Source organism: Marmota monax, unplaced genomic scaffold, assembly GCF_021218885.2.
Source record: "Marmota monax isolate L192 unplaced genomic scaffold, Marmota_monax_Labrador192_F-V1.1 WCK01_AAM20220418_F8-fsc00332, whole genome shotgun sequence".
NCBI lineage: Eukaryota > Metazoa > Chordata > Mammalia > Rodentia > Sciuridae > Marmota > Marmota monax.
Window position 1 is genome coordinate 848,411 of NW_026693576.1, and position 18,029 is coordinate 866,439.

At 41.9% G+C, this 18,029-nt stretch overlaps 1 protein-coding gene across 9 annotated transcripts in view; it reads left to right on the forward strand.

Annotated features, from left to right (window-relative positions):
- Nucleotides 1-18,029, forward strand: part of Dlc1 (DLC1 Rho GTPase activating protein) — a 470,384-nt gene that overhangs the window by 448,951 nt on the left and 3,404 nt on the right. For 7 of the 9 annotated variants that reach the window (XM_058583954.1, XM_058583953.1, XM_058583952.1 and 4 more), the window contains 10 exons: nucleotides 3,750-3,813; nucleotides 5,695-7,118; nucleotides 7,888-8,064; nucleotides 10,947-11,106; nucleotides 11,224-11,422; nucleotides 13,176-13,395; nucleotides 14,886-15,000; nucleotides 15,608-15,826; nucleotides 16,533-16,750; nucleotides 17,481-17,654. In XM_058583954.1, coding sequence (XP_058439937.1) covers nucleotides 3,750-3,813; nucleotides 5,695-7,118; nucleotides 7,888-8,064; nucleotides 10,947-11,106; nucleotides 11,224-11,422; nucleotides 13,176-13,395; nucleotides 14,886-15,000; nucleotides 15,608-15,826; nucleotides 16,533-16,750; nucleotides 17,481-17,654 — 2,970 coding nt within the window. The remainder of the gene's footprint in view (nucleotides 1-3,749; nucleotides 3,814-5,694; nucleotides 7,119-7,887; nucleotides 8,065-10,946; nucleotides 11,107-11,223; nucleotides 11,423-13,175; nucleotides 13,396-14,885; nucleotides 15,001-15,607; nucleotides 15,827-16,532; nucleotides 16,751-17,480; nucleotides 17,655-18,029) is intronic. The other 2 variants (XM_046459255.2, XM_046459257.2) reach the window with 1 other exon arrangement.

Sequence of the window (18,029 nt, forward strand, 5' to 3'; positions counted from 1 at the left end):
CTATAATATTAGCAGGTCATACTACTTTGGCATTAACTACTTTGATCAAAAAACTGGGAGGAGCTATTCCCTTTTAAAATTTCCTACTCAGAGCAGAAGATTGGGAGATATAATGGGTTTGGGGAGGGGGATTGTTTTGTTTGTTTATTTGTCTTAGAATGCTAAAACTATCTCAACTATAAAGTTTGGTAAAGAACTAAATATAAAATTACAGTTGTAGGACTACTAGGGTATTTTGGGTTTGGAGTGCTCACCAACAGTCTTACATCACTATTAGGTATTTATTTGTTTCCTTGAAGAGATTGGCTCTTGTCCCAGGCTTTAACTTCGCTGAATAACCTGACCTCAGTGATAAGGCCATAGTGATGAAGGAGTTCTTCTACTCAGTGTTAATACTTGGAGGAGTGATCAGCTTGTGCTGAAGCATATACAGATAATATTGCAAAATGTGATCTAATACCAGGATACCTCGTGTGTAATGTTGTCTGCCCATAGCTTCATAAAACCTTCTAAATTGCTATTTTCCTTTGGAATGAAAACTAATTCTTCCTATAAAAACATTGAAGAATTGTGAGCCCCAACTGGAAATGGTAGAACGAAAAATAGATATATATCCACACTATCATCTTGAGTATGCACTTTTGTTTTAAAACAGCCCTGAAAGTGCGTAAATTGTGTTAAGCATCTACTTCCTTAAAGTTGATTTGAGCCTTGTTACTATTTCTGTTCTGCTTAAATGGAAACAACTCATTTTTTTCAGAGCAGTTGTACTAATTCCAAGAAAATATCTTTTAAGAATGGGAACAAGTTTTATTTTTCAGTTCCTAACGGGTTCTTTGCTTTCTCTCTCTTTATTTCTACTTTTCCCTGTCTTTATTTTGCATCCAGATTCATGCCTGCTCTGCTTTTATCAGGGTGTCTGCAGCACTGGGCAGCAAAGCTCTTGAACCTCTGATAGCCCCCTCCCTGTTCAGAGCAGGGTACAAGTTGTCCAGGAGATAAAACCAATGCATTCCTGTGGAGCTGAGCCCTGTGAGGGACCTGGTGGGTGGGGATGACCAGGGCTTCTGGACAGATAGTTATGGATAATCGATGTTTGAGCCACTTATTTGAGGGCTCCTACTTGGGATATAAGTTGCTCCCATTATTACCATCATTAATATTTGTTTTAGAAAAGAATGCAGAAGATATTGTATAGAATACCAGAGCCACCATGTTTTAATTGTGTGGCCTTGGACAAGATTCATGACCTCTCCAAGCCCTCATGTCCTCATTTATAAAATGAAGATAAATCATAATATCCACACCATAGGGATACTGAAGACAAAAATGAGATGATAGCTACAAAATACAGAGCATAGTGCCTCACCTGGAATGAGCATCTAGCTAGCTTGATTTTTTTTTTAATTTTTAATTGACGTATAATAATCATACGTATTTGTGGGGTACTTTAGATATTGCAGTACATTTATACAGTATGTAATGATCACATCCTGGTAATTAGCATATCTGTCACCTTTGGCATTTATTGTTTCTTGTGTTGGGAACATTCAAAGTCCTTCCATCTGGCTATTTTGAAATATACAAATACACCATAAATTAGTGTTAGCTGTAGTCACCCTGCCATGCTGCAGAACACCAGGACTTTCTCTTCCTGTTTTTGTACCTTATACTAAACCTCCCTCCATTCCCCTCTTCTCCTCTCCTCCTGCCAGCTTCTGATAACCACTGTTCTACTCTCTACTTCCATGAGATCAGATTATCTTTTCTAGCTAGAACGACTGTTTTATGTCAGTATCATCTATCTATAAGTAAATAAGGTCACACCAGTGGGCATTCTTTGGAGATCCCAGGGGATAAATGAAAACCCCAGAAACCCCAGAGAATAACTCTGGGCTTCAGGGTTGCAATGCCTTTAGCTGGTTGCTACCAGCATAAAAAGGTGAAGTCGGTCTTTATAAAACTGGCCTCCCGGGTCTTTTTTGTATGACTGCAATCTGGAATTGGTGAAGAAAACCCCTCCTCCTCCCCCCACAGGCCTCTATGCCTAGTAAATTGGGTTATAAACACCACTCAACCATTAAAGCTCAAATGAAGTCAAGAAGGTTTGATGAATGAAACCCAGACTTAAGACTAACTGTAACTATTCTGGATTCTTAAAATCTTGAAAACATTTGAGCACTGAAACACTGTGGGTTAAGTAATTTAAGTAATTGATGCCCCTTGGAGAGGGACTTTATACACCTCCTTGTTTTTAAAATCTGCAGACTTTTTCCTCTGTTATTTGGTTATTTGTTTTCTTTCCCTTCCCATCGACAGAATATTCTGAACATAGGTACCCTGTGTTATCTCTGTTTATTCTATAAACAGGCTTCCACATAATCTAGGAAATCAAAGGCAGGCTTATCAGGCAGGCAGAGATACTTTCTATCCTGGTGCATCAAAGTTGTCAGACAAGTTGCAAGAACAGGATCAAGAAGATAAAGCCCTGAGGAGGGTACATGATCAGTTTGAATTTGGGCAAATTAAGTGCTGATATCCCATGAAAACATAAGAATTGCAATTTTAGGAGAAACTGGAAAACCAGTCAGGAGATTTGTGTTACTTAACGAGGCAGCAAACCGGCACATTGAAGGTTCACGGAGGACACTCAGTGATGGTCATCTGGAAGATGTTAGGAAGAATGGGGCCTGGAGAGCTGTCTCTCATACTTTCACAGACCAGTTCGCCAGGCATATTGAAAGCATGTCTTCTTTGAGCTATTTCGTTATTTCTCTGTGAGTTTTAAGCATTTCATTTTTAATGACACTCAATTATTTCCCTAATCTATCTATTTCTATGTCTCTTTCTCACTCTCTTTCCTCCAGGTTATAGTATCCAAATTTTTAAAATAATAATTTGTGTTATTGCTTTCACTATACCAAACATTATTCTCTCCTGAACAGGAAGTTATTAAAGAGGGCTAAAATTTTCTCTATATACAAAAAAAATAAAATAAAATAAAATTACAAAGAGGTTGCCTGAGATGATTATTGGTCAGACATAACTAAAGCTTATTTTTAAATTAAAATTGTTTTCCCTTTTTATTGGTTCTTTTTAGTTACACATAACCTTAGGATTCATTTAGACATAAAAGCATAGAATATAATTTACTCTAACTCAGTCCCTGGTACTTCCCCCATTCTTCCCCTCCCCCTCTATTCTACTGATTTTTCTGCTGTTTTTCTTTTTTTTTTTTAATTAGTGTTACTTCAAGTTTTGATGTCATATACAATTTACTTGTTTGCTGACGGCTCTAGTTGGTTCCTCGTTGCTGTCCTTATTTCTATGAAAAGAGACATTTCAGGTTCTTATTTTTTGACATTCAACTAACTTAATTGCATTTGCCTAATGACTCAACCTACCAGTTATTGAAAAAAAATGCATTTTCTCATTGAGAATTGCTTATTCCAGGAAGAATTAGAGGTACCTGCCAGTGCCCTTGTGGTGTGCCAATTTACTATAAAATCATAAAAATTTAACTTACAATTTACTATAAAATCATAAAAAATTAATTTAAATGAAAAGCTTAAGAAATATAAAGGCTTTTATTTCACCCATTCACATTTTAGGGAAGTTTCTAATACATAAATTATTGATATTATTAAGTTCAGAGAAACTCACTAAATATGTCAGTTGTTTAGAAAAAAATGTTTACCTACCCATTAGTGGTTTCCTTTCTTTGCTAATGTTATTTCTTTGCTCTATAGGCGTCTAAATACTTTAAACAAATGTGCGGTGATGAAGCTAGAAATTAGTCCTCATCGGAAGAGAGTGAGTATGTAAATTATATAATAGGATTTGGGGGAAACAAGCAGGCAAACCTAAAACTGGATTATGTGTTTTGTAATAGGTTTGGTTTCTCATATTTTCTCATTCCAAAAGCATTTCCATGTTTAATGTTATCATCCAGTCAAGTTTACCAAAGAGTGTGTAGTGGTAACCAGCTAATAGATGGGGGTTTTTTTAGAATTTTTGTAAAAATTTGTGAATAGGTGGGTTTTTGTCTGAAGAAATCATCTATTATCTTTCCTAATGAACTCAATTCCTACTGTGATAACAAAGATGAGACTTAATGAATCCCAATGGACTTTTGCGTGACTCCCTAGAGAAAATAAAGCTAACCCCACTTTGGGAATTCCTCTGTCTTCCCGAATACAACAGTAACTACATTTCAAAGCTGTCAGGATAAAAACAAAGGCTGGTTCGGGGATATTGAAGAATAATAAAACTTTTGGAGGGAGGAAAGGAATTGGGGGAGGAAACAGAGAAGCCAGGAAATCCCACACATTTCAGTCAATGGTTGCACATAACTGAATTGAATGGTATTTTCTTTTGCGAATGAGTTGGGAGGCCCTTTTAGGAGATCTTAGGAGAAAAGGTAATACTGGGAGTGAGTGTCACAAATTAGAATAAACAGGAATAAGTTGGATCAAAGAACATACTTTTGATTGTTCCGAGTACAAATGTTAATTATCATAGAGTCTCTGACCTGCAAAAAGTGGACTTCTTGGGGAGTTAGACCTTCTAAACAAATGAACTGGAACCTCAGCACCCACTGAGCTGTGTCTCCAAGTCATCGCATAATGCTCTTTACTCCCTTTCCTGCGAATCTTGGGTCAGGTGATATTTTTCACGCCTGTGGCAGAGATATCTAGCATGCAGAATTCTGCCTTTTGATACTGTGCCTCAAAGGCCAAGATGGAACAGTCTGTGACAGCCTATCTCTTGAGACCTGCACAGGAATCAGACTCACCAACAGAGATGTTACTCTGTGTTTATGGATGTTCCCTGCTGTCAGGACTGGGTATTTGTGAAGCCTTGTTAAATTGCCTGGAGCTGGTCTCGGGCTGAAACTGCACAGGACAATTCTGGAGTGAGCTCTGGTGGGGGGAGGGGAAGAAAAGGAACAGGTAAGAAGTGGCCGGCACGTGATGGCTCGCTTTGCCTGGTCTCCATTAGTTTAGGAGAATTCAAAAATTTTTTTAGGGTGGCTGGATCTTCTAAGTTGCCACTCTTCTTAACTGTTGGGAGACTGCTTTCTTCATTGCAAAAGGATCGTAAACATATGCTATCTACAGACAGCAAAACTAGAGGTGGTCCCGAGGGAGTCCTACCATTGCCGACTCCAGTCCAAAATATTTTGCATGCCTAGAATTTTCACCAATCTCAGAGGTTTCCTTTGTGAGCAATTAAACAACAGATAGATCAAAGTTTCCATAAAAATCAATCTTATTTAGCTCGGCATCAGTAGTACATGCTTATAATCCCAGTGACTCAGGAAGCTGAGACAGGAGGATCACAAGTTCAAAGCAGCCTCAGCAACTTCACAAGATCCTGACTAATTTAGCAAGACTCTGTGTCAAAATAAAAAGGGGCTGGGGATGTGGCTCAGTGGTTAAGCGCCTCTGGGTTCGATCCCTAGTACCAAAACAAAAAAATCTTATTTAGCAGGCAACACTTGATCGGACTTTCTCCTGTTACATTCTTTAAATATATCTTTTTAAAGAAAAAGAAAGTAAATGATGTGAAAGAAGTGGGGAATTTGGAACAATTAGTGGTGGCGTTGGAAAAATCTCCTGGCCCATAGCATGTGTCCTGGTCCCTGCTACCTTACGGTCCCTGTGTATAAATGGCTTCATTATGTCTTTGCAGAGTGAGGATTCGGATGAAGATGAGCCTTGTGCAATAAGTGGCAAATGGACTTTCCAGAGGGACAGCAAGAGGTGGTCCCGGCTTGAAGAGTTTGATGTGTTTTCTCCAAAACAGGACCCAGTCTCTGGGTCCCCAGATGATTCCCACCTGAAGAACGCCATGAGCCATGAAAGTATGCTGACGGACCTCAGCGAGCGCCAGGAGGTATCTTCTGTCCGAAGCCTCAGCAGCACCAGCAGCATCCCCACCCACGTGTCCCAGAGTGGGGATGCTGTGACACCCCGGACTAACTCCGTCATTAGTGTCTGCTCCTCCAGCCACTTTGTAGGCAATGACGACTCTTTCTGCAGCCTTCCCTCTCCCAAGGAACTATCCAGCTTCAGTTTTAGCATGAAAGGGCATGAGAAAAATGCCAAGTCTAAGACCCGAAGCTTGCTGAAACGGATGGAGAGCTTAAAGCTCAAGGGCTCCCACCACAGCAAACACAAGGCACCCTCCAAGCTGGGGCTGATCATCAGTGGGCCCATTCTGCAAGAGGGTATGGATGAGGAGAAGCTGAAGCAGCTGAACTGCGTGGAGATCTCAGCCCTCAATGGCAACCACATCAACGTCCCCATGGTACGAAAGAGGAGCGTATCCAACTCCACTCAGACCAGCAGCAGCAGCAGCCAGTCAGAAACTAGCAGCGCTGTCAGCACACCTAGCCCTGTCACCAGGACACGGAGCCTCAGTGCCTGCAACAAGCGGGTGGGCATGTATCTAGAGGGCTTTGATCCTTTCAATCAGTCCACATTTAACAACGTGATGGAGCAGAACTTTAAAAACCGCGAGAGCTACCCAGAGGACACAGTATTCTACATCCCTGAAGATCACAAGCCTGGCACCTTCCCCAAGGCCCTTTCCAATGGAAGCTTCTGTCCTTCGGGAAATAACAGCTCTGTGAACTGGAGGACTGGAAGCTTCCATGGCCCTGGCCATATCAGCCTAAGGAGGGAAAACAGCAATGACAGCCCTAAGGAACTTAAGAGGCGAAATTCCTCAAGCTCCATGAGCAGCCGCCTGAGTATCTACGACAATGTGCCAGGCTCCATCCTCTATTCCAGCTCAGGCGACCTGGCCGACCTGGAGAATGAGGACATCTTCCCCGAGCTGGACGACATCCTCTACCACGTGAAGGGGATGCAGCGGATCGTCAACCAGTGGTCGGAGAAGTTTTCAGATGAGGGAGACTCGGACTCAGCCCTGGACTCCGTCTCTCCTTGCCCGTCCTCTCCAAAACAGATACACCTGGATGTGGACAACGACCGAACCACACCCAGTGACCTGGACAGCACAGGCAACTCCCTGAATGAGCCTGAAGAGCCCTCTGACATCCCGGAAAGAAGGGACTCCGGGGTGGGGGCTTCCCTGACCAGGTGTAATAGGTAAGCGCCTTGCTCCTCCCACCGGATTAAGGAGTGGGGATCGGATAAAGACTGATGTTCGTAGCCATATCAGTTGCTGAGAAAAGTGTCAGCCCAGGAGATCCAAGATTCAGAAAGAAAGGATATTATTTAATGGGTGTGGACTTTCACTTGGGGAAGATGAAAACAAGGGGAGGTGGACTGCACAATCCCAGGGTGGACTTAACACCACTGAACTGTGCTTTTAGAAGTGGTTACGTGGTCAATTTTAGGTTGTGTGTAGTCAGCCCCCTTTCTCCCCTTTCTCTCCATCCCCCTTTCCCCCTTTTCTCCATCCAGAATCTCCACATCTGCAGATTCTGCTAATAGCAGATCAAAAAAATTTGAGGGAAAAAAACTTGTGTCTGCACTGAATATGTACCAACTTTTTTACCTTGTCATTATTCCCATAACAGTACAGTATAACAACTAATGACTGAGCTTTCACTATGTGTTAGGTATTAAAAGTGATCTGGAGATGATTTAAAGTAAACAGGAGGATGTGCATCATCTATATGCAAATACTGTGCCTTTTGTAAGGGACTTGAGCATCTGTGGATTCAGCTATCTGAGCGGGATCCTGGAACAAATCCCCTGTGGACACCTAGGAACCATTGTACGCTTTGCCACAGGGGAAGAAAATGAATGGCCTGAAAACTGAATCCTTTCAGTTCCTAAGAGGACAGCTAGCAGCCTTGGCCAGTTCTGCATCTACCTTTGTGCTCACTCACCCTGCCCCATTCTTTTCCAGGCACAGACTGAGATGGCACAGTTTCCAGAGCTCCCATCGGCCAAGCCTAAACTCTGTATCTCTGCAGATTAACTGCCAGTCTGTGGCCCAGATGAACCTACTGCAGAAATACTCGCTTCTCAAGTTGACAGCCCTGCTGGAGAAGTACACACCTTCTAACAAGCATGGTTTTAGCTGGTAAGAACTTAAACCGTAACTTCAAGTGATGTTTTTCAGTCAACTCCTTGAGGCCATCCCCACAGTAAGCACATGGTAGTTAGTTCTGTTCTTTGTTAATATCTTTAGTGTGTCATGCAGTCTCTGCATTTTGTTCTTGGCTTGTTTGTTTTGTGATGCCGGAGATCAAACCCAAGGTCTCAGGCATGCAAGTCAAGCACTCTTCCAGAGCCAGCCTGGTCTCTGCATTCTCGAGATCACATTCAAGACAGCTGAAGGCATCAGAGTTTTAAGGAATTAACAGCAGGGCTGGCAGATTGCATTGTCAGCTCTTGGAGTGGCAAATTGCCAGTTGATGGTGGTGAGAATGTATTACTCTCATATCACGTGGTATTGCTGCCTCCTTTCCAGTGGTAGGAATAACCCACTATAAGTAAATACATGTACATTATTATGTCATACCTATAGAAGGAAGGAAAGAAATGGTAAGATATTATGAGATCATCTTGGAAATGCTTGATGTACATTGCCTGTCCTTGTAATCCTATTTATGCATGTTTTTAGAAATCTTGTTTGTTTTGATGAGCTGGGGATTAAGCCCAGGGTTTCATACATGCTCAGCATGCTATCTCCCATTGAGCTACATCCCTAGCCCTAAAAATTATTTTTGATATGAGTATTTGCAGCATCACTGAAAGATCTACCTGTGTTCAAGTGTTAAGGTTATTTTTTTTCCCAGCAAAGATGCTCAAGCAGTGAATAATAAATTTTTGAGAATGCACTACAAAATGCTATAGGCGAATGCATAAATAAAGACGAAATGTATTAGATGAGTTCTTTGTAGTTACTTTTGAAAATCTAGCCTTAGGTGTGTCCAACTTGAGATGTAAATTGTTAGATTGGAGGGATCATGGATGTGACCTAGTCTGTACACACTGATTTTTCTACTCTTAATGCAAAACCCAGAACTGCCTCTGCGTTGACATCTCAGTGTTATTTTGCATTGCCAGCTGAGTGTCCTTAGTCTTTTCACTCATCAAAGTGTTTATTATTCAGTTGTTATCAAAACAGAGAAGCAGCCCATGTCATTGGAGCCCTCTGTGGCAGATCAAAGTCACTTGGGAGAATCTGCAAAGCCAGGTAGCTTGGTCTTGCTCCCTCCAGCTCCACCCTCCTCTGGATGCACAGTGAATTTAGCTGCAGCATCAAAGCCCCTCCTGTGCAAAGGCCATTATTATGTGAGCCTTGCTAAATACAGAAGTTGTTTGTTCTGAATGACATAAATAAGTATTGACCAGTTTATCCCCACATGCTTCAGATTCTCAGTGGGGAGCGTAATGTGTTCTTTGCACATTCCCCAGCCAGGCTTTTCTCCCCCGACAAAGCGAGTATTATGCACTCTTCTAGCCGTGATACTGTATATTTAACTGTATGGAAATACCAACTCAGCTCTGCTCCTTAGCTTTACCTTTCCTGGAGCTATAAACAGTAACGTGTCGTGGCCATTGGTAAGCACTCAAATGTTGAAGCAGTTGGTCTTCTGCAGTATTCCTGTGTGCTTAGAGTAATATTTTCCTTGCTGGCTATTTAAAACTGCATATTTTAGATTCCCCTTGCTGAGTTGCCCATCCCCTTCCCACCAAACCCTCAGGAATCTCAAAGTCTATAATATTTCTCAAGTTCTGGTCAGTTTTTCCAGCAAGTCAAAACCTTAACGTAAAAGCCTGGCATTGTGGATCCGTGCATTAGGGAGAAATTCTGCCCAGAGTTACTTTCCTGTTTGGCCTTGTCTTACTTGTCTCATTCAGAGGGGTCATTTGTAGAGCTCAAATGCCTGCGTGACAGTCTTAAATGCACAACATGGGTTTCCTGGTGATGCATGTGCCGCTGGGGGTGGACCTAGTTTCAGGACTTCAGGAAACCTGGGGGAGGCTCACAAAACCCCCATTCTTCCTTTTCTATCTTTCCTTAGAAACTGCAAGATATAACTCTGGGGTCATCAATTAAGAGAATTTATTTTGAATTCAGGTCTTTCACTGTTGAGCTCTGGAGTTGATGCTCAATATCTTATACCAACTTCATGTCTTTGCTCTTTTTTTTCATGCAATATTTCCTAAATCTTTTTACCTTAACTACTTTGGATCTCATCAGGAACTCAAAGGGGATTCTTACCCTTTTCAGGACAAGTGGAAGCTCGTGTTTTCAAACTTTATCAGAAGCATCTAGTTAGGGTATCAACATGTTTTCTGCTTCTATTTCTTCCTGTACTGCCATCTTATAAGGAAGTCCATTGGTTTCCTTAAGACTATAGACCTTGGTTCTCAAGATTAACAATGGAAGGACAATCCCCAACAAAAGAGATGTGACCAGGCCTTTTAACCCCAGCTCTGAAAATACGTACAACAACATTGTCCAGTGAAACTGTCAATAATGGTAGGAAGTTAAATGATTTTCACATTCTAAAATAGCAGCTACTGGGCCAGGCATGATGGCACTTGCCTATAATCCCAACAGCTCAGGAGGCTGAGGCAGGAGGATCATGAGTTCAAAGCCAGCCTCAGCAACTGAGGCCCTAAGCAACTCAGAGAGACCCTGTCTCTAAATAAAATATTTTTTTAAAAACGGAACTGGGGATATCAGTCAGTGGTTAAGCACCTCTGGATTCAATCCCCAGTACCAAAAAAATAAATAAAACAAAACAGTATCGACTACCAACAAATGTCCAGTGAGCACTTGAAATGTGGCTAGTACAACTGAGGAACTGAATGGGTTGCTTTATTTCATGCAAATTTAAACAGTCACCATATTGGCAAAGATCTAGGGACCACAGGGTTTATCTGTAGAGGAGGACAAGTATAGACAGAAAAGTAAACGCACCCCTTCGCACCATGTTCTTTAAACAGGGCTGTGCCCAAGTTCATGAAAAGAATCAAGGTTCCAGACTACAAGGACCGGAGCGTGTTCGGGGTCCCCCTCACGGTCAACGTGCAGCGTACAGGACAACCCCTGCCTCAGAGCATCCAGCAGGCCATGCGCTACCTCCGCAACCATTGTCTGGATCAGGTGAGGACCACTACTTGTGGATCCCACTTCGCCCTGGGGGCTCAGCCGCACGTTTCTCCTAGTTTTGTAATGGAGATACTGCTTCCATCCCAACATGGAATGTTTTTCTTCCGAAAGGTCGGGCTCTTCAGAAAATCAGGTGTCAAATCCCGGATTCAGGCTCTGCGCCAGATGAATGAGAGTGCCTCGGATTGTGTCAACTATGAAGGACAGTCTGCTTATGATGTGGCAGACATGTTGAAGCAATATTTTCGAGATCTTCCTGAGCCACTCATGACAAACAAACTCTCGGAAACCTTTCTACAGATCTACCAATGTAAGTGTTCTTGGACTTTGAGGTTACTTGGCACGGAGGGACATGGGGCCAACTGAACTTGTCTTTGGCCTTGTTCTTGTCTTTGTGTGACCTCTTGGAAACACATGTCATCAGTTTCTTCCTTGCCTCCTTGTTTGTGGAACTAGTTCCTATATACTTATTGATTAATGAGAAATAAATTTCTCTTCTCATTAGTCTCTAATTGCTGAAGCAGTTATATATTTTTATATTCTGATCCAGCTCCCTTTATTTTTCTCTAGAGCAATGTTATCTAAGATGCTTAGATAAAGAGCAGGTACCAAGACATCTATCTAGCTTTCTCTCTCTCTCTCTCTCTCTCTCTCTCTCTCTCTCAGCCCCTCTCCCTTCCCTCTCTCTTGGCCTTGTCTAATGAAATTTTCAATTGTTTCATATCTTTCTAGCAGGTCTGTTGTATTTAAAATTGCACAGGTGTCTTTGTGTTTTATCACACTGTAAAATGAATAAATAATCTTTTTCTGTTATTCATCACAATCCCTGCCAGAAATACTTGAGAAAACAATACCCATGCTCTTCTCACTTTTAAGCAAAGCTTAAAGCAAACAGTTGTCGAAATTAATGATCAAGATCAGGATTATAGCTTTTACAGCCTTGTGTTTTTCTTGGCTCAGGATGGTATTACAGCAGTGTGATTTCAAAGCAGCTTCTCTTGGTGCTGAAATTGTCCTTAGAACTGGAGCATTGGACTTCATTTTATGAGAAATGGAGCTGCTCTGGATTATTTCATTATTTGTTTCATCCTTTCATAGTTTATGAAAACACAGGTCACATTTTCCCCACCAAGGTATTTGTTATGTATTGTAACCATGGAGCTGTTTAATAAGTTTGTCCTATGGCCACTACATTTGAGTGACTTAATTTTTCCACTACATGCTTTTAAAAAAGGTCTGTCTAAAAAAGAAGACCTAAAAGTTGAGTTCAGCATTTTCTACATGCAGATTATTTTATGGATTCATTTGCATTTTTAATTATTTGAATAATCGTGTGCATTTCTATAATAGCTTCTCGGTATGGTTTCTAAAACTCAAGGAAAAAATTACTGGTTAAATCTATCTATTGTTTAAGTCGACTGACTATTTTAACAATTTTCCCCATTTTTTTTTAAATTTTTTAATATTTTATTTTTTAGTTTTCGGCGGACACAACATCTTTGTTTGTATGTGGTGCTGAGGATCGAACCCTGGCTGCACGCATGCCAGGCGAGCGCGCTACCGCTTGAGCCACATCCCCAGCCCCCAATTTTCCCCATTTTGAGAATGAGCAAATCACTTAAAATTATAGCAGTCCCCAGAGATTCTCAATCTTTTATAATCAAGGCTTAGATAAGACTTTTCATTGAAACTTATGTTTAAGTGTATAATGATCTCAGTAATTGAGATAGTAAATTAGGGATTATTAGAAAGTATTCAGGAAAAAAAAAATTTTGTTCTCTAAACTAAAAGAGCATTATCCGGAGCTGAAGTCTGAGGTAGATTTAGGAGTATTATTGGTATCATGAGTGTTTAAAATTTTTTAACTCCTCCACAAGGCAGGAAATACCTGAGGGTCGTGACGCTGGTGACTGGTAGCAGTCCATAATTTCTTCCCTATTAACCTGTAGTGCACTTTCTGCAAGTGCTTGTTCAGTATTTGATGCTGATGTTTGCTTTGGGACATTTCCTTGCCACATACATGGAAAATCACTGAGCTTGAGGAAAATTCTTGTACCTCGCAGACGTACCCAAAGACCAGCGCCTCCAGGCTATCAAGGCTGCCATTATGCTCCTGCCTGATGAGAACCGGGAGGTTCTCCAGACGCTTCTTTACTTCTTGAGTGATGTCACAGCGGCTGTAAAAGAAAACCAGATGACTCCGACCAATCTGGCTGTGTGCTTAGCGCCTTCTCTCTTCCACCTCAACACCCTGAAGAGAGAGAATTCTTCTCCAAGGTACAGGTCAGATGAGAGGTGCACACGGGGGCTCTGTCCTTCCACGGAGGCAGCTGGCCTTTCCTTATAGGGCTGCCACTGTACTCCTGTTGGCTTCTTACCTGAACCAAACAAAATGAGTGAGACTTCCTTCATTTACAGCCACAAGGTTCCCCTGTACTTCTGCCTTTTTTCCTCTCAGAACTTTCTAGAAAGTATGACTTTTATAGACAGCCTAGTAACAACTAGGTTTTGAGTCTTGCCTTGCCCCAGCCAGTAATGGGGGGCAAGTCTAATAATAGTGTCATCATCCTATTTGTGCCAACAAAGAACAATACCGATTTACAAGTCTTAAAAAACTGGGTGGATGATTCCTGCTGCCTTTTCCCTGCGTGGTCAAGCAAGCCAAACTTCCAGCCTCTGCCCAAAGTTGAAACAGCCTGGTCTTAATGTCGAGCTTCAAAGGTGCTTCTACTCAGGATTTGGCCTAAGCCAGTCGTTTGTAAAATTTCTGCATAGAATGCGTTTACACAAGATGAAAAGTGGAGAAAAAGTCAAGGAATCTGAAAAATAATAAAGGCTAGGTGCTTATTCTGTACTGGGCACAGGACCCTTCTATTCCCATTGATCGGCTCATTTATTCCTCATAACAATCACAGGAGGTAAAGATTCTGCAAATATCTTTTTCACAGGAGGAAAGTAAGGCTTAGAGAAAGCTTAGTTCAGTAAGTAGCTTGACCGCGCCTGACAGGAAGAAATAGCAGAGCCAGTCCTAGCCTCTGCATTTTCATATGAATACCTTCTTATTGGAGGGTCTGAGAGAGTGACTAACAGGACTTACTGCAAACTCCCCCCACCCCCATACCAAATGTATCCTGCAGATCCTTTTCTAAAGGAACCTGAAGAGTTATTTCCTAGCTGGAGACCTGGGGCCTAGCTGTTCTAGTGGAAGTTAGCTTTGTTCCTAAAAGCCATACAATGCTTAAATATCCTTTTTAACTAGTTCCGAAAGTTTGCTGGGGCATTCCAACTTTAATGGGATAAAGAACTAGAGGTGAGTAGAAGAGAGAGATCAGATAAGAGAAAGACAACACCTCTGGGAAAGAATAGGTTTATCCCTCACCTGTGGAGGGTATCCTGTTTATTTAAATGGTAAGAATACTGAAACCATTTACCCCAGCTCCCAGGGCCCCCACCCCACACCCTCCGGAAGCTGGCTAACTCCCCAGCAGGACCACAGCCCTTAGCAGCTGTTCCTCTTAAGACAGAATCCTATTTAACAAAGTGGCTTTAAATATCCTGGATTTCATGAAAAACATATCTCTAGCGTGTGTTGTTGATAAAACTCTGAGAAATTCTGGTAAACAAAGTAAAAGCTCTATTGAACCACTTCGTGATAAATAGGTTCCAGGAAAATGTTTTTTTTTTTTTCCTCCTTTGAGTTTCCATGAATAATACATTGATTACCAATATATAAATATTGGACTCATTTCCCTCCCTTTATTTCTTTTATCCAGGGTAATGCAAAGAAAACAGAGTTTGGGCAAACCAGATCAGAAAGATCTGAATGAAAACCTAGCAGCCACTCAAGGGCTGGCCCATATGATTGCTGAGTGCAAGAAGCTTTTCCAGGTAAGGAGTTGGGAAGGTTGGCTCCTGTGTTAGGATGACGCAAATGGGGACAAAAAGTGTTTGGCAAATGGTTGGCTTGATATTTTGTTCATGTCTTAGGAAAACATCCTTTTCCACAGCTGGAGAATAGTGTGTGTGTGTGTGTGTGTGTGTGTGTGTGTGTGACCTGATAATGTCTTAATTTTATATTTATGTATATACTCATTAGAGTTAATTATGTTTCATGAAATGGCCTACCTCCATACCCCCTTACTTAAAAAACAAAAGCAGCCAATTATCTGAAACTAAAATTCTGTATCTGAGCCACCTACCTGCTCAGTGGCTCAGTTAAGCCCAATTTTAGTACACCTTCACAGATATGTCTAAAACACGTATATCTTACACAGGAATACGTGTTTTAGACATATCTGTCAAGGTGATCTGTCTGTATCCTTGTGACATCACATAAAGTCAGAGGGACTCCCTGCCTTCTGTTGGAAATGGGGACAGGGCTGCCTACACTGCCTTGAGGACCCCAGCTGTTGATTCTCCCGTGTGCTCCCACTGATGGGTGCTGAGGAGGAGCCCTGGTGGAGTCTCGACCTTGTGTCTCTCGTGTCCTTCCCAGGTTCCTGAGGAAATGAGCCGGTGTCGTAATTCCTATACCGAACAAGAGCTGAAGCCCCTCACACTGGAGGCACTGGGACATCTGAGTAACGATGAATCGGCCGACTACAAACACTTCCTCCAGGACTGTGTGGATGGCCTGTATAAGGAGGTCAAAGAGAAGTTTAAAGGCTGGGTCAGCTACTCGACTTCTGAGCAGGCCGAGCTGTCCTACAAGAAGGTAGGCTTCTCCCTCTTGGCTGCTCTGAAATCCTGCAGTCAGGACTTGGGTTCATGAGAGATAAGATTCTTGGGCCAGCGGTAATCCATGACAATCTGTAGCCCAGACTCCCTGAGCTGATGAGGAGACCATCACACAAGGACTAATGAACACTAGAGAGGATTTCAGTCCATTTCTAATGAAATAAATCCTTTAGGTTCCATGGAATCACACTAAAGTTTCCTGGAGTGTTTTATTACTGGTGCTAGGTTTTAAAGAAATGTTTTAGAATATTTAGATTTTCCCATAATCCAGTCAGCATCTCCATGTACCGTCGTCTGTTCTCAGTTACTATACTTTGGGCATCCTATGTGGTATGATAGGTCCATAGTGGTATTTGCTAACACTATCTCTACCACCTTCGGTATAAATAAACAAGAGAGTAATCCATATAGCTATACAGGCTTTGGGGTATGATGATGGTTGATCTTACATATACCCTAATACAGGTACCAGAAAAATAAACATCATGATTTAGACCAGAGTCGACACCAGCTATTTCGTTTGCTTTCAGGCCTGATCCTGAATATACTCAAAGACAGCAACCTATTACTGTCATAGATTTATTAGCCTCTGAACACAAGACCGGACCCTCCATTCACAATTTGCTTTCTCAGCCAAGCTGTGTATGGCTCTCTTAGCTCTGAAATACGCATCCTCTTTTCAGGTGAGTGAAGGACCCCCTCTGAGGCTTTGGAGATCAACCATCGAAGTCCCTGCTCTGCCTGAGGAGGTCTTAAAGCGCCTACTGAAAGAGCAGCACCTCTGGGATGTCGACTTGCTGGATTCAAAAGTAATCGAAATCCTGGACAGCCAGACTGAAATCTACCAGTATGTCCAAAACAGTATGGCACCCCACCCGGCTCGGGACTACGTGGTGTTGAGGTGAGATCTGCCAAACAGATCGCTGTGGCATAGGCAGCTAAATATCAAAACCAAGCCTATGTGTTGTAGAGTCCTACAAGAAAGTCACACGGTTCAAAATGAACCACAGGCCTCAGAAAAATGGCGAGACTTCCAAATACAGAAATCTGTCTACATCTAGTCCAGCTGTGTATTCATCAGAAAGGCATATTCAGATGAATATGCTTCTTCATAGCAACAGATTTTTGCCCCTTTTAGGGTAGATTTTTCTGGTTAGAAACAGCTAGAGAAGGAATAAGCCAGGAAATAACATTCGAGTCCCAAGTGAGATGTGGTTAAGGCTGATTTATGTGTAATTCATAAATTCTCTGGAGACATTGCTGAAAGAAGAATTCGAAAAATCTCTGAGGAAATGTCACATCATTTGTCCAGAACTTTTCAAACAGAAGCGATGCTCATTTGGATGTCCACATTTGAAGGCTTTTTGTAAAATGGAAAAAATGGCTTTTAGCTCCACTTCCCATTGGCCCATCTTTTCCAAGTCTGAGCTTATATATTCTCAGTGGACGTCGTGCTGTACAGAGTTACTCATCCCAGAGTCTGTGTCCAATAGTTTAGAGGATGCCAGGAACCCAGGCGTGGGTCATACATGGCACTGAGCCTGGCCCCTCCTCCTTTCTGGGTGATGCCACATTTTCAGTGTGGCTTCCAGGAAATCCCTTTCTCACTCCCTCTGGTTTTGTCTCCACAGAACCTGGAGGACAAATTTACCCAAAGGAGCTTGTGCCCTACTACTCACCTCTGTGGATCACGACCGAGCCCCGGTGGCAGGCGTGAGGGTCAACGTGCTTCTGTCCAGATATTTAATTGAACCCTGCGGGTCAGGAAAATCCAAACTCACTTACATGTGCCGAGCTGATTTAAGGTATGTCTGACTCTGACTTTTTGGACACAGTGAGGGCCTGAGGAAGAATTAGACTTGTTGTCTGATGCGAAAAAATGAATTAAATGACCACACTGTGGTATCTTGGTGACATCATGAAGTAACACATTGGTGTTTGCTGGTCATTGGGTACCTCCACTTCCTAATATGGATTCCTTAGAAAATGTGGCCCTAAAGCAACACAAGTTTGGTGGTTCTACAGTGAATTTAATGCCCACAGGAAATTATGTATTTTATGTTTCAACCATCAAGCAGACATTTCTCATTTTATATTCAAAGGCGTTTGAATAGTATGAAGAGCATTTTTAGTAATTGATTAGGCCTACACTCTGTGCCAAAAATGAATGTGTAATCATA